This window comes from Rousettus aegyptiacus, unplaced genomic scaffold, assembly GCF_014176215.1.
Source record: "Rousettus aegyptiacus isolate mRouAeg1 unplaced genomic scaffold, mRouAeg1.p scaffold_m13_p_6, whole genome shotgun sequence".
NCBI classification, from domain to species: Eukaryota; Metazoa; Chordata; class Mammalia; order Chiroptera; family Pteropodidae; genus Rousettus; species Rousettus aegyptiacus.
The window spans coordinates 79,575,448-79,598,674 of record NW_023416309.1 but is presented as its reverse complement, the minus strand read 5'-3'; the positions used below and the strand labels follow the sequence as shown (position 1 = coordinate 79,598,674).

The window sequence follows — 23,227 nt, the reverse complement described above, 5'->3', positions numbered from 1 at the left end:
ATCATACAACACAGGTAATAGTGAAATAATTAGAACACAGGTAATAGTGAAATAATTAGAAAGTGATAAGGTTTGAGTATTTATTACCTTTGTTTTTAATGTAATTTACATTTTATTCAAACATAAAGAAATTTAACAGTTGCTCCCCCCAACAAGTTGGTATGAACTAGCTTCGGCATACCACTTAAAGTGGCCCCCAAACTTACCAAGAACACGTGCTCAAATATCTGTGTAGGGCTATCCATCTGACCAAGGATCACTATCATTTCATTATCTATAAATTCCTTAAATTCTCGCAAGTTGCATACCATTTGCATTTCCAATTCAGTTCGTATCTGAAACAAAGATGATATATTACACTAATCTCTATAGAAAGTCCCCCTATACTTTCAATCATTCACAATTTTTAGCCCCACACCCATCCCACTCTTATCCTTTGAACAATGAAGACTTAAAATCTCATACCTCTTTTGATGTGATATTCTCCAAATCCTTCTGCATCATAATCTCTCTTAATTTGGTTTTAATTAGTCTTTCTGTTCGCTCACGTTCGGTTGGTCTGAGAAGAGAGAAATAGTGATTTTTCTTAGGCAGGAATTTGACTAATTTAATGAATGTGCCACCTGATTATGTTTCCAAATTGGCAGGCCTTGCCTCTATTACTCTCGAATTTATATTCTGGAGGCATGACTAAAAGAAAATGATATTGTAAAAAGTTTATTTTCAGAATGTATAGAATGTAAACATGCAGACATTATTACTTGAAGATGCTGTACATGTCTAAAAGCCCTTAAATATATTCACGTATACACACACACACACACACACACACACACACACACACACACACATTCACGTTATCCATGAAGGAGTAGACAAACAGGCCATACTGAGTGTAATACTTTAATGGAGGACCATAATCCATATTTTCCCATCAAGTACCCCTGAACACTACCTGCTGAGGTAGAATACAAAGCTGCATAGACCAGTGGTGAACTTGATCTCCTGTACCTTAAAATGCCATGTCATGCTCATTATTTATTGCTATGGTTCTAGAAAGTGGGAAAGAGGGAGGATGATTTCTGCCTTCTTCAATGAGGCAAATTCTCTTCCAAAATAGGTTTCAAGGATAAACTAACTACCTGGAATACGTCCATCCAAAATGCTTTCCTTTCCACAAAAGCTTTCACAATAGCTCTGTGAAATTTTTATCCCCATTTTACAGATAAAAGAAATAAACAGCTGAAAGGTTAAATGACCTGCCAATGATCAGAAACGCTGGCAGGAGAACTAGAACTCTCAGCCTAACCTAACACTCTACCTGCAGGATTATGTTACTTCTCTTAGTTTTTTGAGTCTTTAAAAAATAAAATTACCCTTGGAACTTTAATATGAAATCAAACTAGGAAGCTGATTCTCCAATTACTAGACAGGTATTGGTTCAATGTAACTGGATGCTTATCTCTAAAAGGATTATTTCATATTATGCAGAATTTGAGTGAAGCTGACAGAGAGCACTTTCTGTCTCATCTTTCCCTCCTACCTATTCAAAAATGGTATCTGCTCTGTACCTCCTTATTTGGAGATAGAAATGGACTAAGCCTTCAGGCATCCTGCCTGCCCTTGCTGCCTACAGTCTTATCACTGGCTGCAAAAATAGCTTCGGTAATCTCCAAAGATGGATGCTCTGACTCCACAACCTTGGGGCTCTCTACCACTTGGCCTCTTACTTTCTCATAAACCCTGCAGAATATAGCTTATACTTGTGCCATTTCCCTGTCATTTAGGCAAGGCATCCCTGTCTTGACTAAGATTAAAATTCTTAAACATGCTCTCCACCATTTTTCCTAGACAGAGCTTACTTAATGGTAGAAAGCTATACACATTAGTCTTTTATAAAAAGAAGTACTAGTAAAAACAAACTTTAGCACCTGTATGAATGGTCTAGATTCCTTAGTTTAGCAACCTTTACTCCAATCCTTCACATTTGAGGCAGAGTGGTTTGAGAACAGATACATCTGGGTTTTAATCCAGTCCTGCTTCTTGCTAGTAGTGTGACCTGGAACAAATTCTTTCCCTTCTCTGAGTCTCTTTCCTGTCATATAAAATGAGGATAGTAATAATATCTGTCTCAAGGTTCTTACGAGGATTAAATGAGATACCCTGTATGAAGTGCCTGGCATAGCATTTGACATAAACTGGAGGCACCATACACATATGTTCCCTTCTTCACCTTCCTTGAGTTTTAAAACAAACTTTTTCATAGTAGAGCACGTAGGTCCATTTTGGCACACATTCTTCCTGTGGTTTCAGCATACTTTTTAAGACTTTTCTAGTCCAGTTAGGGAGGAAGAGAGAATGGAAAAAGCATTACAACACAAACACATTTTCTCCCTAGATGTCAATGAAGAAAACTTTGGAAAATACGTAAAAACACAAGAAAATAAATATCACTGAAAATCTCTCTACCAGAGACGATCATTATTAAGAATGACTGACAACTTTCAGTTATTTTTTCTATGAACAGATAAACACTGTCTAAAAATCATCTTAAAATTGGGGTTATAGTGTACATACTAAGAACTAACATTTAATAAGCCTCTACCATGTGCCAGGGACTATATTTTACATTATGTCCTTTGCTTGGGGATATAGAGAGATTATGGGCAATTTCTTTGCTGTTGTTGTTGTGTTTTATAATTTTCAATTTTTCTTTAATAAAATCATAAAAAATAAGAAGAGTTTTCTCTCTTTTATGTAAGCCTGGCTCAGAATGTTCATTTTTTGATATCCATCAACCAGCTGTAAAGCAGGAAATGAGTAACATTTCCTGATTCTGAAAGCCAAATTAATCTTCAGCTCAGGCTCCTTTCCATTGGTTCTCACAAAGTGAGCTTCTCTGAGTGGAACAGGCTGGCGCTTCATTTGAATCTTTCTCTTTGGTTTCCTTCTTTTTTTGATCATTTTCCTTCACACGTTTCAGGAAGCTATCTTGGCTCCTTGAATGCTTAATATGCTCAAAAGGTACATTAATTCTCTTGGCAAGAATCCTGCCCTTAACTTGTTTATTTACAACTATGCCAACTGCATGCTGAGAAACATTGTAAACTCTTCCATTTTGCCATGGTAACATTTGTGGGGCCTTCCTTTTCGAACAGTGTCCATTCCCTTAATACCTACAATACCACCTTTCTTGTAGATTCGCATGTATGTGGCTAAAGGAACAACTCCATGTTTTCTAAAAGGCCCAGAGAACATATGGCGGGTGCCTTTCCTGTTTCCCTTTGTGTTGGTCACTTTGGTGATTTACTAGAAGATAGTGGTTCCAGCTGAAAGGCCAAACTAGTCTTTATCTTTTTGTTATTGTGGGATCTTGAAAGGACTAGAGTTAGTGAAGAAGAGGTCCTAGTACCAATAACACCCTAGAAAAAAATAGCTTCCATTGCTTTTCTGACTGTTCTGTTCACACAATTCTTGAAAATTTCACCTTTTCTAGTAAAAATTATTGATCACGATCTTATCTAAATTAAGCCTTTAAAAAAATCATGAACTGTTTTGGTATCACTTTAGGAATCTGCAGGAATCTGTAAGGTCAGATAGTAAGCAGCTACTCGTCTTTCCCAGCTGTTGAATGAAGTGCAGAAAGATCAATTCAGAGCAAAATAAACATCCTGATTAATTTTCAAAGCAGGAACTAAGCACATAAAAATTTCTAAAACAATCTATAAGTTTCAACACATAGACCTAAAAGGGGAATAAACATCAGTTCCACCTCAGGCCTTTATCCAACTCACAGTATACCATGGAGATTTAGCAAAATCTTACTGGGAAAGACTTAACAAGGCAAAGGTAGGGCTGACTTAAGACATGTGGATTATAAAATTTCTTTTTAAAAATCTGAACAGAAATCGGTATAAAATTAGCGTAAGAACCTAGGCATTCTTTTAAATTGACAGGAAACATCTCGTTTCTTAAGTATTGGAAACATCCCTCTAAAAGCTTCATTATGTCATTAATTTGCTTACCAAATATTTCTTTCCCAGATATTGCAAAGGCAGACTTTAGCCCAACTCTTTTAAACTCAAATTTCAAATTAGTGGCATCTGAATTAATGGGATTTTATGGTACTGGAGTTCTTAACTCTGGAGACTCCATTATGTCCATGAGTAAAACTCCTCAGGTCTTTGCAGAGAACAGAAAGAATAGGGTGCTTTTTGTGCCAGTCCTGCACTGTAGACAATAACTAATATTGCTGGGTAAGATTAACTCCCCAAAAGGAGAGATTAGGGAGGAACATGTTGCTACCAATATCCTAGAATACAATAGAGAGGACTTCTAGGATCCTCAGCAAATTGACTTACATGTCAGTGAAGAGAGCTGGAGAGTCGGGCCGGTGGGATTGCACGTCCTGCATAGCATTCCATTCATTGACTGATGATTGATCTGAGTTGATGTGACTCTCATAATAACTCACCCAGGTGAGAAAAAGGCTGCCTGGGTAGTAGTTATGCATTCTGGCCACTTCACAAGCCTTGTGTAAACTCTGTAGTGCAGACCTGAAAGATACGCTGGGAATAAGCACTGCAGAACTATGCAGGTAGCAAAAGGCCAATGATCCATGTATGCCCCAAACTCTTTCAATCTTTAAATCCTATAGAATTTAGGAATCTACTGCCTAAATTCAAGATTTTCTGATTCTGATTATACTATATTATCTACTCATAGCAATTGACTACACATTTCTTGCTGAAAGACAGGATACATTATTACAGTGGGGGTAGAGAGAAGCAGGAGAACCCACTTGTAAAAAATAGGTTTAGGCATCTACAGAACTCATAATCCTATATTTGGAACCATGCTGTGAATATGCCATATCACTAGAAAACTAAAGATTTCAACCATTTACTATATATGTTTCCCCTGGTGCAGAATCATACATTACCTATGATTCTTAAACGCTCCACAAAGATCACATAGATAAACGTCCCTAAGCCTTGAGAATATGTCCAGGAAGTACTGATCTAATGTCATTTATCATTCTTGCTGCCTTAGTCTCTCAGTTTCTTTAAATCACTATTCATACACTTGTGCTACTTTCTAAGAACAGTTCTGGTTATACTGAGGCTAATTAAATCTCTGACTCTGAACTCCTGAACCCAAGAAGGGTAAACAAAACTGAAATGTATCTTTTTAGTTATATACTCGGGAAAAGCTAAAGCCAGAAACTAGAAAGTTAGTTCAATAAGAGTATGGATCTTTCTGTTTTGTTTACTGATGTATCTCAAGTGTTTAAAAGAATTCCTAGTTCACAGCTGGAGCACAGTATTTGTTGAATAAAATGTCTTATTTGCTATTATTTTTTCTCTTGTAACAAAAAGTAATCCCTGTTCACTTTAGAAAATTTAGGGACCTCAGGTAAAAGGCCAAACTTTCCTAAAAAAGCCATAAATATACTGTAATCCAAACACCCAGAAATAACCACTGTTAAGATTTAAGTATAGATCTTCCTAATCTTTTTGTCTATGCACAGATCTGTAATAAAGATATGACCATATTTTGCATACCATTTTAACTTGTCCTTTTATTTTGTCATCAACATCTTTCCATGTCAATAAATATTCTTCAACTAGACAATTTTAATGGTTTCATATTTAGTAACATGGATATATCATAATTTGATTCCTATTTTTCAGACATTTAAATTATTTTCTATTTTTTGCTATTATCAGAACACCCATAAACATTCATACAGATAAAATTTTTGCACACACCTATAATTATTACCTTAGGACAAATTCTTAGAAATAGAATTACCAAGTCAAAGGGCACACAAAATGATAAGGCATACCGGCAAATCATTCTCCAGAAAGGTTGTTCGAGTTTACTCTCCCACCAATAATATATAACATCTGTTCATAAGTCTTTGTCGATCTCACATAATGTAAATTAAAAAAATAACACCATTCCCAATTTGATAAGGGAAAAACATGCCAGTCCATTTTTATCAGGGAAACAGACTTTTTCTTAAAAACAAAGTTGCAGAATCTTTTAGAATGCTTTCTATTACTCAAAGTAAGCCATATTCTCCGAGAATAAGTCAAATTCTCAGAAAATTATCAGTGAATTTCAGTTTTATTACACAGATTTAAAGGTAAGGGCAAGCTTAGTGCCATGTACAGGATATTCAATGCATGTTTACGTCAACCAGGAAACACGTGCTTCAAAAGCATATGCCACAAGCACCTGGTGTGAGTGCCCTAAAATACACTCAAGGCTTGGCCACCTCAGATTTCAGCTGCATACAGTAGTGAGAGGCTGCAGTTAACTACCGTCCTATGAAGGAAACACCTGGTCTAAATGCTGCTTTGATCCATACGTTATATCTTTTTTCCCTGTGACTTTCGGTTCACTACTCCCCATGTGGTACAACGAAAAAAGTTTATTCGGCAATAACCTAACAGAGCTAGGACTAGTCAGTCTACTTTAGAACACGAAAGCTTGAACTAAGGTTATTACTAAATCTTCACTGTCTTAAGAATTAAGACTGCTTTGTATTCCTCCCCAAAATATAACCGAATACACTGTCCCTTATGGGAATTATGCTGTTTGGTTTTACTTGGTACCTGGGAATAGATAAGTCAGTTGCCTTTTAACTGGGCCTTAGTCAAAGGCAGTCATAAGTTTTACATGAGAAATTTATCTGTGAAATATGCCCTAAATCTAAAAATCTGGTCTAAATACATCATTTGAAACTCAGTCCTATTACTGCACAAAATGATAAGACTGTTAATTGTCCAGTTATTCTGTTTCAGGACCCCACCCACCTTAAGCCTATCAATTCTGTTATTCAAGAGTAAATTATCTCCTTGGAGTCTTTTCCAAGTTCCTTTATTTCTTTCTTATTTGCCTTATGTTTTGTCCATTCTGTTTCTCTTGGGGACTTCTACTACAAAACAGGCAACCAAATGAGGAACTAAAATTCAAATCTCTGACTAGGAGACAGACTCTGAATCTTAGAGTCACATCATTCCCTAGTTATCAGATAATTTTTCTAGATAATCTAGAACAGGAGAATAAGAGTCTATTCTGTTTAAACATCAGAGATACTCTAAGACCAGTTATATAACCTCTCTAAAAAATGTTTCCTCATCCATAAGAAGAAGCTAATAATACTATTTTGGGGACTTGGTGTAATGATTAGATGTAATCCATGTAAAGCACTAGGCACAGTGCCTGACACTTATAGTAAGTAACCCAAAAGTGTAAGTACACCAGCTGATGGTTATTAATAACTATGATGTTTTTTCTAGGATTTGCATTATGCAAACAGTCTGGCAGACAGCTGCCAGCAATGTAAATGGAAAATCTATCTATAAGGTAACTCTGTCAGCGCTATCCCTGATTACCTTAAGAAAATGAAAGCTTAAGGCATAGTACTAGTGGCATGATGTTCTAGACTTGGCTCTAGACTGCTACTAACTTAGTCAATGTGTCCTTTTAAAACTCAGTTCCAACTGGCTATCTTATCCATTACGTATCTTCCAAAGTCTAAGAACGCCTCTGAATTTTACTCGTTCACCAATGCTCAAGACCTTCCTTTGGGATTTGAAAACTGAACTTCTAAGTCATCTTTAACTATGACGACCACACAAACAGAGCACAAAAAATTCTATATAAACAGATCATTTTCATAGAGAATTGTACCATTTCAAATACTACTTCTCACAAAATAATGCTCCAATAACATATTTAAAAACTTTTATAGTGATATTAAACATCCTCTTACCACATTGCCTGCACTGATACAGGTTTAAATATGTGGACTCTGTTATCTGTTGATACGCTGAACCCACTGGAAAAAAAAAAAAAAAGAGAGAATGAAACAAAAATCCACAAATGAGAGTGGGTTATTTCAGTTGTGAGTTTTCAAGGTTGTTTCTCAGGCTAGCAACCTCTGGCTCAGTAGAAGGAATCATCAGACATGTCATGAAGAAATTAACTAGAGTATAGGACTTGAATAGAATGAATGGACTCCTACATTAGAGTTATTAGGGAATTACATATAATTTCCTAACAAACTGTTCTGCTGTATATTTCTATTTGGAAGTTTCGTAGGTTCTTAGCAAACCTTATCTTGGTTTTATAAATTGGAGCAAACATCTTGGTCTCTTGGGGACACATTCTAAAAACACCAGGAGGTGGGGGTGGAGGGTCACTAGAAGGAATTGGCACAGAAAAGGGGTTATATTGTAGGCTGACAGCTGGCAGAGGCAGCAAGAGGTTATTTGAAACAGAACATATCATCCTCTGGGAGAGCATTGCAACAGTCCCACATGCTCAGATTAAAGAGTGAGCCAACAAACTAGTTCTTCTTTGTTTGGATCTTACCATAGTCAGCCTAGAAGAACAGAAGTGAGAGGCCCTGGCAAGTTGCATTTTCACTCCACTTTACAAAATAGGAGTTTAAAAGGACTCATTGAGCTGCTGACACGACAGTTCAGTTGGGCACATTGGGCCTCCCATTCAGCTGAATGAATGGGCACTAAGATGGAACCCCACCCCTTGGCTTTCTGTAAGAGAATAAAAAGAAAAAGCTCTTACCCATCACCATCCAAATGAATTAGGGTGTCACTCCAGAGAGGCAGGACTAAACCCATGGTACAAGTGCTACTGCAAGACAAGAAATAGTCCAGTTACTTCCTGTTATTGTAGGCAGCAGTTCTTTGTTTTAGTAACTCTTTCAACACAAAAGATAAGCCTCTAAGCTCTAAATTTTAGCATAAGTGTTAGAGTGAAGAAATTTCTATATTACTATCATTCCAATGTATGTGTTCAAGAGCTGCATTAAACAGGTTAGGTCCTTAAATATTCAACAACAACAAAAAACATTGACTGAGCTCCTTCTATTGTTGTCTTGCAAAATGGGTACTGTCTGAAAAATCCTAATGATTGCGGCTGACTTATGATTGGCAGGTTTCAGCCCAAAGTCACAGCACCCAACTCAATTCCAAGAATTATTTCTACTGCTGGTTGCTGAAGACCTCTATGTGATTTGCTCAATTCTAATTCTGAGGTTTACATAGATTTATTGAACCCCAGAATACACTCAATAGTCTAAAAAAAAAAAAGGGAATTAAAATATACAAAAAAGTAATTGTTAATGGCTTGTGATCGAGTTAGAGAGAGAAAATAGACACAACTTAAATACAACAGTGCTAGGTAACTGTGCACTGAACTAGAACTGCTGAAAGGCAAAGTGAATAGGAACGTTAACACCCAAAAAAGGGTAGCCCTAGTATGGTACATTAAAATACCACTTAAATCACATGCTAGCCCAGTGAGGAAACTAGTATAGTAGAAGGAACCTTGGATGTGGGAGATGGAACAGCGAACGGTTAAGAGTACAGGCTCTGGAGTCAGAAGGCCTTTGGAACCTGGGTTCTGGCACTAACTGTATAATCTTAGGCAAATTATTTATTTAATAGCTTTGTGCTCCAGTTTCCTCATCTATAAAACTGAGATAGAAATATCTTTTTTATTGAGCTGTTTTGAAGATAAAATTAGATACTATACCAAAAAATGTTTAACTACCACTTATTGAGCAGTTATGTCAAAAGATCTGGATCTGATCTTCAGTACTTCAATTTCTTTTGACAAGTTATTTAACCTCTCTCACCTTTAATTTCTTCACCTTAAAATGGAGGTAACAAAACCTACTCTTCTAGGATTATCATAAAAAATTTTAATAAAGTGAAACAATATATATTAATATACTGATATAAAACAAATGTTGATTATGAATCTATAACAGGTGCTCCAAAAGTGCATTTTGGGAGAGGGGAACATTATGAAAATGTATTAAAATCAACAATAGGAATGCCAAGCTTTAACTGTTGGAGTCACTACAGGGCTAATGAAGGGCATTCCCTAGCTGGGCCGTGTCTACACTGCACTTGCTGGTCTGTTACTTAACACTCCACTAGTGATTCCAGAGTTCAGGGGATTCAAAACAAGATTGCAACAGCTTATCCACACTAGAACCCTGGGCCTGAACTCTAGACGCACAACTATCATGCCAGAATCTGGGAGGGAGAAAGATAGCACCACCACTATTTTTGTTCAGTGGATGAGGTGAGTGAGGGCGAGGAAAACTTGTTTCAAAAATGGCTTCCCAAGGTGGAGCGCAGCTATTTTTAGTTTAGTTTTTGTTGTTGTTGTTATTAAGTGCTTAGCCAGATTCCTAGCAACAACTATAATTTGGGTATAAAGATGAAGGATTGATAACCTAGTGACAAATCTAGAAATTAAGCAACTACAGAAGAAGATAAAGAAAGTTATGAGCTTGTAACCAGACACCAGTTAAATTTTGGTCAGGTGACAATGATATGTAGGAACTAAACATCACATTTTCAGCTTTTATTCAGGTTAGAGTGCTTTTTTTACAGTAAGGAATAGCTTTTTCACAGAATATAAGAGAGAGGCCTGAATTAGGCACATTTTGTGTTTTTATCCACTTTACCTTGAATCTCATGAGATTTTTTTCTTCATTATAGTTACTTATTTTAATAGATGCTCAACCATTCAACAAATATTTATTGTCTACATGTACCAGACAAATCAAGATGTTGGGGGTACAAAGAAAAATTTTATAAAACAACACCATGAACTTCTATTATTTTAAAACTTGAAATATATCCAATGCAATTTGGAAACCAAGGTTATGATGTGTACTAAAAAAACTAGTATTCAAAATATGACACAATACTCAAAGAACTTGTAAATAGGCTAAATGAATTGCTGTAACATATTTTGAGAACTTGGGAAGAGTATGTCATAAGCAATCTGGTTTCTATTTTGGTTTAATACTGTTTTGAAACATGAACTTTTTATATTCTAAGATACAAAATGATACGAATTCCTTCAACAGAAATTAAGATTAAAAATGATACTAGATTACTTGAGTACCATTATTCTGAAGTAGGCAGCATTTCTCTTACTGTCCAAGAGCTCATTCAAACAGAAGATATATGGAAATTCATACTATCAAGTTTACCTAACAGAATGAAAACTAGTTTTTATAGTTTTTCATATCAATTTGTCTTCCATAAACTAAAATTTTCCTTTGTTAGATATGATTCAGGCACAACTGCTGAAGATAGGTGCAGTTCACTGAGCGTAAAATACTGGGCACCCATCTTCATAAGCAATCTTATGATTTCTGGGAATATTCAGGATAAAGTAAAAGAGATAAGATTGGACATCTGATTTCTCACACTCTGGGTCAGGAGAATCTGAAATTGTTGCCTTCTCTAAGGGAAGACTCAAATGAAGTTTTCATGTAGCCCCAGTTCCTGTTTTGAGAGTTCCAAGGGAGGAGTCAGGACAAATGAAACAAAGGAAATAAGATCTAGAGCAGCACTATCCAACTGAACTTTCTGCAACGATGGAAATGTTCTATACATGTCCTGTCCAATATGATAGCCACATATAGCTGGAGTACTTGAAATGTGGTTAGTCGTGACTGGGGAACAGAAATTTTAGTTTTATTTAATTTTAATTTATTTAAATAGTCACATGTGGTTAGTGGCTACCATACCGTACAGTACAGATCTAGAGGAATAAAATCTATTCATAGTCTTAAAATACTAATGAATGTAGGCAAGGCAGGTGCTCTTTCAGGATAAATGTTTACTGAAAGGTCTGTTGCTGAGCTAGCACCAGAGGTTAAAACCATGCAAGAGGAAAAGCTTCCTAAATGTGGCTTACAATTTAGGAAGCCACATTTCAGAGCATACAATTAGGGGTTGTAACTGGTATACAAGGTAATGACTCTGGCCTTGTGATCCTTGTGAACCCACAAATTATTTTCAGGTCGATTGTTATGTACAAGCTCTGGTAAACACTAGTTTGGAAAACTTTCTAGTGACAGTGTGATCCATTCCCCTCCCCCCAACCATCAGGACAATTAGAATCATTCCCAGTCTCCTCTTCTCTTTGTGGCTAAATTCTCCCAGGCCTGGGTCACACCCCTAGCTACACCACAGTTCCATTCTAGTCCTGAGCCAGGAAGTCAGTGCTTTGAGACATCTGGCAGGATTTCCTGAGGCCTATTATCTAGAATGCAGAGATCTGCCTAGCAGCCACATTCCACAGTCTTCCCAAGGCTTCTCCAGAAAAAGTGGGAATATAAAAAGGGAAAGCAACAAACCTCAGGGACACAGTAAAGCCAGGTTCTGTGTGATGTCTGATACCTTTAATCATATGATGTAACGTGCTACTAAAGCCAAAGGTGCATGATTATAAAAGGTTCTGTTTTAGAGTTAAAGAATCACCCCCGCTCCCATAGTTTTTAACGCAGAATGAAAAATAAAGCAAAACATTTCATAAAGGCAAGGTGTAAGGCCATGGATAAAAACAAGAGATTGGCGTTAAAGTGGGCTCTCTTTGAGCCCAGGAGGCATTGGTACAATATCACAAGGGGTGTGTACCCTAGAATCACCAAAGTAAATCATTACTGCTTAAAATAAAGTCAACTACAAAGAAAACACAGCTTTTTTTTTCTCCTGGGGATATACGTTTAAACCATTTGCTTTATAACATTACCATCTAAAGATGAGAAGGTAAAGAACAGTGTCAATTAGAAAGACACTACCAAAGACATTCATAAGACATTTTTGTCTCTCAAGATTGTGAGGCTATTTTTGTGTTCTCTGGTTTTAAGCACTAAACTTTAAGAGTAAAACTGCCCAAGATGTTTTTGTGATAACTCGAAAGGCAATGGAATAAGTTATTTAAAAAGGAGTCTTCTCATCCTCCCATACCTGTCATTAGAGGAGAAATCCATTCCGAGAACGATGCTTTCTTCAGTGTCTTGTCTACCATTAGTTGAAACTACTACCATATAGCGTGTTCGATTCTGGTAAGTACTTTCTAGCCTTACAGCCTGAAGGTTAAAAGACAACAGAGAAATTAAGAAAGTTAGAAGCTCACTTTTAGATCATTCACTCTTTCTTATATCAGCATCTTAAAGCATATTCAGGGAGACAGCAGAACCCATAGTTAGGAGACTTAAATTCAAATCCCGACTCATGCATTAACTATAAAACCTTCATTAAGTTACTAAATCGATTGACAGGAGATATAATACCTATCTCATTGAGTTGTAAGGATTATATGAAATAATGGATGCAAAGCTTACCTGCTTGGCATAGAGTAAATGCTCAAAAAATGTTTGCGATAAACACAGTTTACAATAATAATCACCAGTGCATATTCTAAAGCTTGAATCAGTTACATAAATGTAAGCATTGGACATACAGATCCATGTTCCATAAACAATTATAATGTGAAGCAAACTATTAATATCTAAGGAGATGCTCTATTGAAGTCTTACAGATTATAGGCTACTTTTAAAAACTAAAGCTTTTCTTTAGTTTCAATAACAAAGAAATTACTTTTTCAGAAGCTTATATCATTTTTTGTCAAAAGTTTTTTTATTGTTAATTTATGATACTTTAAAAGGGCTTTTGGAAAATTCGAATATGGACAGGGTCTTAGATGATATTAAGAATTTACTGTTAATGTGATAATGACATTGTGGTTATGCCTCTTTCTTAAGTCAGGAAAAGACACTGAGGAAACTTAAAGACATATTGCTATGTGAAGGAAGCCAATATGTGTGCTAGATACCATATGATTCGAACTATATGACATTCTGGAGAAGGTAAAAGCATAGTCAATAAAATGATCATTAGTTGTCAGGGGTTAGGGGAGCACAGAGGATTTTGGGGGCAGTGAAACTACTCTGTATAATACTAAAGTGGTGGATGCATGTCGTTATTAAAACCCATAGAATGTACAACAGCAAGCATGAACTCTAATGTAAACGATAAACTTTGAGTTAATAATGATGTGTCAGCATAGGTTTATCAATTGCAAGAAATGTACAACTCTGGTGGGGGATGCTATGCATGAGTGGGGATAGAGGGTATATGGGAAATCTCTGTAAGTTCTCAACATTGTTGATAGAGAGATTCTGCGACTTTAAGCAAAATGATGTATAACAAAAATAGTTTTACTACAGGCTAACTGATATAAACAAGAGTTATGTTCCTACAGTTATAATCTCATCAACATTTTCATGAAATGTTATTCGAAGACCTGCTGTACCTCCTGCTCAATATTTCTACAAATCTAAACTTGCTCCAAAAAATAAAGTCTACTTAAAAAAAAATCTGCTTAGAGGGTAGGTCTTATATTAAGTGTTTTAATCATCTTCATTATCATCATCATCATCATCATCATCATCAGTATAGAGTTGGAGGGAACTTTTGGAGGTAATGGATATGTTTATGGCATAGATTATGGTGATGGTTTCATGGGTGTATATTATCTCCAAACTCATACAGTTGTATATATTAAATATGTACAACTTTTTGCATATCAATTATACCTCAATAAAACGGTTAAAAATGTTCCAAAAAAGCAAGGAAAAAAGAAGGGGACACATGAAAGAAATCTGGCAAATGTTGATAGTCATTAAAGCTGGGTAATGGGTTCATGAGGATATATTTTCTACTTCATGTGTTTGGAAATTTTCTTAAGAAACTCAAAAAGATACTTTATATACCTTAAAAATAAAGTAAAATGGCTTCCGGTCAACATTCATTCAAATATTTACTATATATCTACTGTATATACATACAATCAAAGTACAAGTGCTGAGGATTCAAGGGAAAAAGAGAAAGAGCGCACCGTCTAGTCCTCTCCTCTTTTTATCTATTAATAAAAAGCCAGGAAAATGTACACTGGAGGCAATTTCTTCTGTATAAAATATGCCAACCACCATTCCTTATTTCAGAAGAGAAACAGAGTTCCAAACCCATCAACTGGCTCAAGACATTTGTCAGAAATTTGACAGAAATTTCTATCTGGAATTCTTCTAGTGCTGCTCTTCTTGGAGTCTCTTTCCCCTTACATCAGTCACTATTCCAAAAGTGGCCAGGCAAAGAGAAAAACACACAGTTACACAGCTCAAATGACCCAGTTAGCAAGGCAGAGGTGAGATTCCCTGGCATCTTTTTGACTCTATTCTGATACTCCTAGGAAAAGCCAGGGAAGCACTAACAGAAGAAGTGGCTACATTAAAGCCTGTTTCTAGTAAAAGCTGATGGGAAAAGAATGTAATATCCACCATTCTGATTCCAAGTATGCAAGGTAGAGAGCTGTACTGCTGGCTCTATGTTCCATGATGTAATAGAGCATTTTAACACAAATTCACTTGTGAGAAGCTAAGAGAAACTAATATGTAAGTTAATTAAGGTCTAGCCCTAGTGAGCTGAGACCAAGTGAGCATTACACACTTAGAATGACGGACAGGAGTAAATGCATAGGAAGACTGGGAGGTAGCACTGACTCTCTTGATTCTAGAAATGATTGACAAAATATTAAACTAACCAGAAACCCAGTGCAAGTAAACTCGAGTTTCTTATAAACAAGATGTCAGATATTATTATATATCTAAACTTGGGCTTGCCTCGGCAAGCTTTGAGCTAACTGTTCAGTTTCCTGAATATATTAAAGGCTCTTTTATCCTCGGTCAAAGCTTTGAGAATTTCTGGCAAGGCTCAAATACAAATGGCATGGGAACAACTGAACTGTGCTTCTGATAATTTATCCACAGCTTCTACACCAACTGATTGGCTAAGATGAAGCTGATAAAAGGAAAAAAAATAACCTCCATAAGTTCTAACAATAATGCAAGTTATCAGGCTAAGTTAGCAGGTAAGCAGCAAGAGTTTCTTTGTGGTACTCAGTATAAACACTAGTTGCCTCCTTTAAAAAAGTATAGTAGGTGTATTCTTTCTTTCTTTCTCTTCTCCTCCTTCCTTCCTTCCTCTTTCTCTCTCTCTCTCTCATCAATCAATCAATCAATCAATCAATTAATCATATTAAGAGCATTTCAAATGTTTGGCCCTCCCTTGCTTAATCTAATCACAAGAGAAGATCCTAAATCTAATGGGAAAAGTCCCAGTCATCCCATACTGACTTAGGTTTGAGTAACTGGCATATCTCAGAGTCACTGAATTTTAAGCTTCTTAGATGGAAGAACAGTATTTAGAGGTTTTGGGATTTGATCACGGACCTCTAGATAGTACCTGTAAGTAATTACTGAATTCTTCTTAAAGGGAAGCGCAGCTTTATTTAATCAGGAGGTCAGGAGCCATGATATTAATTCAACTCTTACATCATAATTAGAAGGAAATGAACTTTTTTACAGAAAAAATCTAGTAATGTCAGGGGATGCAGCTGAGACTTCAAAATTCCTTTTAAGCTTCGAGATTCTAGGTTAAAGTATTCAACAAAATTTTAAGAGCTACAGCATAAAGAAAAAACTAATATCCACCTTGGTCTGAGGTTTATTGCATAGTCCTCTGTTGGGGAGAAGATTAACAAAATCTATATAAATTCATCAAGCCGATTGGACAAATGTAATTTAAAGTGGTAGTTTGTACCTAATACCCTATTATTAGAATTGGCAGCAATTCCAATGTTTCTGCAGTCTCCAGAATTTACATGGAATAGATGACTTGAATAAGACAATGATTCGGATGCATCTGATTAGCTAACGTCCTCATTGAAAAAGATACTATTGCAGTTTATTCTAATTATCCAAACAAAACAATAGTTTGGATTTTAAAACTTGGCAGCAAAGGCAACTGAGAGAATTATTCCAAGAAAGCCTATTTACTACCTAACTTTGGAATCCTACTACAAGTTTAAGGTGAACTGGAACCAGCAATCCTTGAATTGAGGTAGGTCTAGATAGTCATTTCCTGACTCTGCTTTATTTCTGAGAGGTAAGAACCTAACCTGTTTTCAAGTTCATCTACCAAAAAGTGATGTTAAAATTTTCCTCAGTAACTAATTTAGATGCTAAATCTTATTACAAGCAGTTCACAAACACCATCTGATATAACGTTTCTTCTCAGCATCATCTAGTATCAGAAAAAACTCCCCCCTAAGCTTACACTGCACCTTTGCCTTTTATTTTTATTTTTTTCCACCAAGAGTCTAACATCATGTCCCTGCATGCAATGTTTATTCTCAGGAAGCCACATTATAAAGTCTCAATGTCTAGACAGGCAGCTCACCCAATCCATCAGAGAGAAAGGTTTCAAAAGTATGTAAATATTAAATTCTAGCCAGAAGAACAAAGCAAAGTCAATATCCAAAATTAAAAGAGACTTCAGATGTGACACTAATAAACTAAAGAATACTGTCTTCAAAAGAAATAGAGCTTGAGGGAATCTCTGGGTTTTATTTTATTTTTTTAATCTATCACCATGAAATTCTTAAATTTAAAAAAATCTGACATATTCTGTGCAGCCATTTAAAATAGATTTATTTACTGATATGGAAAAATATCCATGATAAAGTGTGAAGAAAGCAGGTTATAAATAGCACATTTTCATCTCATTTTTGTAAACAAACAAATAAAAAAATCCCCCAAACCTCACGTTTTTATTTTCTTTTAATTCTGAGCTCAGATCAAATACAGAAACCTTCATAGTTATAAAGGTCAGTAGTAAGACATTTTCATATGGCTCAAAACTACTTAGACTTTTATACACATACACCCCCCCCCCCAACAACCTCATTTATCCATTGCCGAGTCCTCAGTTACCATTGTCAGTTTTACACACACACACACACACACACACACACACACACACACATACACACACACACGCCCTTACTGTTTAAAATGACTTTATACTTTTGCTTCTCAGAACTACAGATATCATGCATTTGCTAGATTAGAAAGGTCTTCTGATGCTCAGATTTAACTATTTTTGTCGCTGTCCACTTTGGCAAGAGTAGATCTCAGAGAATCTGACATGTATGATTACACACACACACACACACACACACACACACACCCACCCACCCACCCACCCACAGCTAGAAGGTCACTTATCCAAAGAGCTAAGAATGGTTTTCTCAGCATGTAGGATACAAAGTAATTTTTGCTTTGTTCTTAATCTCTTGCTGTACTGTCTGATTAAAAAAATAATAATACATTTATATTTAGGAAAAAATAAATCTATTTCTTTTTGGAAAATAATCAATGTACTAAAAAATGAAAAACTAATTTTCTTAAACTCTTCTGCAACGTACTCAAAAACACATCCTTGTATCTTACTAGCACCTCAGCTCTGGTTAAAAACATTAGTTGATGTTACTTCAAATGTCGGGAAAGTCCTTAATTTACCAGTCTATATTTTATTAAATAAATGGGTCTTTGGTAGTGTGCAAGAGTATTATAAAACCACTGTCTTCACTGTACCAGCTAGGTTTCCTAAGCACTGTAGTTAATGCTTGAGACTGTATTTTGAACACAGGGTTCTCTGGAGGAAAAACTGTTTTAGTCGTGTTTTCAATGCTAAAGCAGAATGTGGGATTTGGTGACTGGATTTGTTGGGTTATCAAAAAATTAAAGGCAGGACTTTTAGTTGACTATCAAACTCTTAACCTTATGCACAAGTCTCAGAATGAGAGTTTTAGCATTCCAAATTTAACTCAAAACAAAAGGCTTTGCTTTGAGCCTACAAATGCTCCTTTCAGTTAGAAAAGTGCTAATTTGTCCAAAGCTCACAATGTATTCACTCATTTTCTTAAAGATGACTCACTCAATAATCTGAAGCATAATGACTATGTGTTTGTAACAATTCAAAACAACTGTAAAGTGGCCTGTCATTTGAACTCTGAATTAATTCAGAGGCATCAGTTACATTTTCTGAATTTATATTTTATAAATGTAAAGCAGTTGAAGCTGCTTTTAGCTGAGAAAAAAAATTTAATTGCCAATTCTGCCTTCCTAACTGCTTTCTTATTGCTCTCCCATGGCTCTTGTAGTTAAAATTATTTTAACATTTAGAGGTACAATCCTAACTCCAGAGGTTACCCAATGAGAAAAAGAGAGTGAGTAATAGATGTCAGCTTTAGTTCTACCAAATCACAAAATTTTTGGAAACTATCAACAAATACGTATTGGACATCCAATATGTACAAGTAAATGTTATTACAGATTTAGAAGAATTGTTCTTGAAGTGTGACTCCTGAACTAGCAGCAGCAGCATCACTCAGAAACTTGTTAAAAATGCAAATTTCACTGCCTCCCTCTCCCCAAACCAAACTCTTCAGGTGGAGTCGTGAGTAGCAGTTTAACAAAGCTCTGTAGGTGATTCCGATGTACTCTAGTTTGAGTATCACTATTTTGGAATATTAATGCTGTAAGAACTGCACCCACTTTGTTCACTTATAGAAATACAGACACACACCCTCCCAGATTTACCTAAAATTTACGTAAGTGTATAATGTTACTTAGGGATTAGGATATAAAATGATTATGGAAGGATTCATTTCAATTCTTTTAAATCTCAAAGAAGTTTCTCAACAAAAATTAGTGGCCATGTCAAGGAGGTGACAGAGGCAGCATTTGAGAGAGAGAGAGAGAGAGAGAGAAAGAGTAAAAAAAAAAAAAAGAAAATTTACACAGAATAAGTGAATGAAGAATCAGTAATTATCAAAATTCAATTGATCAACTTTTCATAGTCATTCCTGTATTCTATTCATTATTTCTCTTAGACAGAAAGCGGAGATTGGCTATTTGAATGTAGCATGTCTATGGAAATCCAATTTTCAACTTACCCTCAGTCTCTAGAAGGGCTCATCACCACACATCTGGATTACTGCAATAACCATCCAACAGGCTTCCCTGATTAAGATGGCCACCTCCTCCCCTCTGTTCTATATTAGCTTCTAAGGAATCTTTCTTAAATACTATAGCTGTCCCAAGTAATTCCTTGGCTCAGAAACCTGTTATGCTTCACTACTTCTTACTGAAGAGGTAGAGGTACCACCTCCAGGTCTTAATCTAAAAGGTCAGGTAAGGAATATAAATGAGTAAAGTAGGCCACGTGAATTATAAATGAGTAGAAATACTTCTCACTTTCCACAAAGAAATATGCTCAACTAATTTTTGTTTTCCTACTTCTATTAGATGTTCTACTATAAGAAAACTGAAGGAATGATGACAGTGACATTTGGCTTTAGAGTCCAGGAGAAAATAGGGTATGGGAATTATGGTAAACTACGAACCTAGGCCACCAATGCCCTCTTCTCCATGGCTAGCTGAGTCTGGCATGAGAATAAGGTCTCACTGTTGCCAGCATTTTTGATTTTAGAAGAAAAGCTCCAACTGTGAATTTTTATGTGAAGTCACTGAATTCAAAATTCTGGCTAAGATTTTTAAAAACCCAAAACATTGTGTGGTCCAAACAAAACATACCTCTGGCCTATAGACTGCCAGTGTGAAACCTCTATTTTAGAGCATTAAGTCCCTACTTGCCTGCCTTGTTTTCTAGTATCTTATCTTCCTTATAGTAATAATAATTCCCATATTTAGACAGCACTTTATACTCTTCAATATGCTTTCATGTCCATTTGATTCTCTACACTGTGGGAGGTAGAAAGGAGACGGGAAAACAGGCACAGACAGGCTTAGTAACTTGTCCAGCATCAGATGAGTAGTAAAAACTAATGCCTAAGTCTCCCGATTCTGAGACTAGCACAAAGCCCTGGTCTTGTCACTCTCTTCTTGTCCCTCCCTATATGGGCTTTTTCTTCAGTCGTGTCCTCATCTAGAATGACTATCTACTGTCTTTCTGCCAATCTAAATCTCATCATCTTTCAAGACCCAGCTCAAATTCTACTGTCTACACAAAACCTTCCTCAGTAAGGTCAAGTCACCAAGTTTTCTCTTTTCTGAACTTCAATTGCTGTATAGTCAATAACTTAAAAACTGGCGCCAAGTCTTGAACCATCAAATTATTTCATGTCATTTCACATTAGCTTGTATCCTCAATTACATTCTAAGCTCTCTGATGATAGGGACATGTCATTCTTTTCTATTCCACAGAGTTCCTGGAACTGCTTAATGTTCACTACTTTAGACAGTCTTTTGACGAAGAAAGTTATAATGATACTGCTAACTTACCAGCCTGATGTTGTCTTCTGGGCGGAGTAATATGAACATTGCTTGGAGATGCTGTTGGAGATCACCTGGTGAAATTTACAAAACAAAGGATAATTATCCTCCATTGTAATATCAACAAGGAGGATTCCTTCTACTCTAAAGACTTGTATAAAAGAAAAGTTCCAGTTCACTGAAGGACTTTACAGTAGACACAAATTAATATGATTACTGACTTCTTTTCTAATGGAAAGAATGGTAGTCTGCATCCCTATACATTCACTTTTAGTACATATTACATTAAAATTTGCTTTGTGTTTGTGCTGTAGAAGGTACACTTGAAACTAATCTGTTTTGTACTATGGTGGATGTTGATGAGAGTGGTGGTGAGATCTGTTGGGCAGAGACAACACTAACTGTGCTTTCAGGCCCACAGAAAGTAACATGAAGGAATCTGCCATTGGTATTTCTGTAACTGTAATCTCCGGTAGCACTTAACCTAAGAAAATTTTTAGATTCCCCCTAGAATAATGTCAATAGTTTAAAATGATTTCCATATTAATAGTTGATATTAAAATGAAAGTTTTTTTATTATATATGGTGAATATATTACATTATTAGGTGCTTTAAAATGGTGAACCACCTGTTCTTATATATTCTATAAAACTAAGTTGCAATTTCTTTGTATTAAACTATTATAGATTTCCTCATATTGCCTATTCTGCACTAGGAAATCTGAGGCTGTGGCTAGTAGGAGATAATTAGATAATGTGCTGTCATAAATGATGACAATCAGAGAACAAAAACTTTCATTCCTGCCCATCCAGGTCCAGCCCTTTTTTAAGAGTCTAAGGAGACTGACACAGCCACATAAACATCATGGATGCCAGTGTAACCTGTTCTCATATTGGTCTTGGTACATACATGCATAATTTTCCTCTAAGTAACTTCACAGCTATTAATTATGAGATGAAATACAGATATCTGCATGAAGTGGAGAAAGGTAAGAAGAAAAATAAGTAGGTTGGCAAACGGGTTTGTCTAAAAGGTCAGCAAGTCTGAAAGCCTTTTCTCTTTTTTTCACCTTTCTTTCTCCTAGAGAATAGTTTTTTTTTGTTTGTTTGTTTTTGCCCTTCTTCCTCGCCTGCCCCCGGTCCCCTCCCCTCCCATTTTCACTGCTGGCTTCTGACCAATTCCATTACTGTAGACTCTTTCAACTTTCAAAATTAAAAAAGAGAGTCATTATGTTTGGCCAGGTCCATTCTACTACATTTCAAACCCAGAGCTAAGTCTCATGAGCAAGAACTAGTGTGGGCTTATAGCTATAAAACCAACAGAAATGAAAACAATCCAACACAAAACCTTGTACAGATATGTTCACAGAGCATTATTCATATTAGTCAAAAAATGGAAAACAACTCAAATGTGTATCAATTGATGAATAAATAAAATGTGCTATGTATACCTGTACACTGGAATATTATGTTCATAAAAAGAAATGAAGTACTGATATATACTATAACATGGATGACCCTTGAAAACATGCTAAATGAAAGCAGCCTGTCTCAAAATATTGTTTATATGGTTCCTTTCATATACAATGCCCAGAATCGGCAAACCTATAGAAACAGTACACTAGTGGTTGTTTAGGGCTGGAAGGGAGGGTGGGGGACACAGGGAGTGAATGCTAATAGGTATTGTGTTTCTTTTTTTGGGGTGATGAAAATGTTCTAAAATTGGACTGTGGTAATGGTTGTACATCTTTCCGCAAATATACTAAATTCTGGGACTACACTAAAAAAATCACTGAATGTATACTTTAAATGGGTAAATTGAGTCAATTATATAGTATGTGCATTACATCTCAATAAAGCTGTTAAAAAAAAAAAAAAAGACCCAGCGTGGGGAGACAAAATATTAAGTGTAAACAATGAAGAATGATTAGAGTAACAAGTTACAACTGACTTAAGTAGCTAAAGCTTTTTAACAATTAAGTTTCCTTCTGTTCTATCAAGACAAATAACTTGAGGAAAGGATTGTTAGGGCGGAGAACTTCTGGAGAACAATTTCTGGGCAAACAGCAGCCCTAAGTCCCGGCTCCAAGCACTACTGGCCCAAAGATCCGGCTGCCTGCTGCCGTCTCTGAAGGTCAGATAAGAGTCAGGGAGGGAGCCCTCCCTCTCCCACAGT

The 23,227-nt window shown here is 36.0% G+C and overlaps 1 protein-coding gene and 2 non-coding genes across 8 annotated transcripts in view; all 3 read right to left on the bottom strand.

The window, feature by feature from the left end:
- SSH2 (slingshot protein phosphatase 2) overlaps positions 1 to 23,227 on the bottom strand; it is a 219,564-nt gene that overhangs the window by 32,808 nt on the left and 163,529 nt on the right. For 4 of the 6 annotated variants that reach the window (XR_004951359.1, XM_016138994.2, XM_036222628.1 and 1 more), the window contains 7 exons: positions 21,062 to 21,126; positions 12,822 to 12,943; positions 8,602 to 8,670; positions 7,787 to 7,852; positions 4,362 to 4,556; positions 466 to 559; positions 207 to 335 (listed from right to left, as the gene is read on the bottom strand). Coding sequence is in view for 5 of the 6 variants with exons in the window: in XM_016138994.2 (XP_015994480.2) it covers positions 207 to 335; positions 466 to 559; positions 4,362 to 4,556; positions 7,787 to 7,852; positions 8,602 to 8,670; positions 12,822 to 12,943; positions 21,062 to 21,126 (740 nt within the window). In the remaining variant the exon portion in view is untranslated. The remainder of the gene's footprint in view (positions 1 to 206; positions 336 to 465; positions 560 to 4,361; positions 4,557 to 7,786; positions 7,853 to 8,601; positions 8,671 to 12,821; positions 12,944 to 21,061; positions 21,127 to 23,227) is intronic. The other 2 variants (XM_036222626.1, XM_036222629.1) reach the window with 2 other exon arrangements.
- LOC118604452 lies at positions 17,541 to 17,609 on the bottom strand. The gene has a single exon (XR_004951756.1). It is a non-coding gene; the product is annotated as a small nucleolar RNA U2-30 (small nucleolar RNA).
- On the bottom strand, positions 17,787 to 17,867 carry LOC118604453. Its single transcript, XR_004951757.1, has one exon. It is a non-coding gene; the product is annotated as a small nucleolar RNA U2-19 (small nucleolar RNA).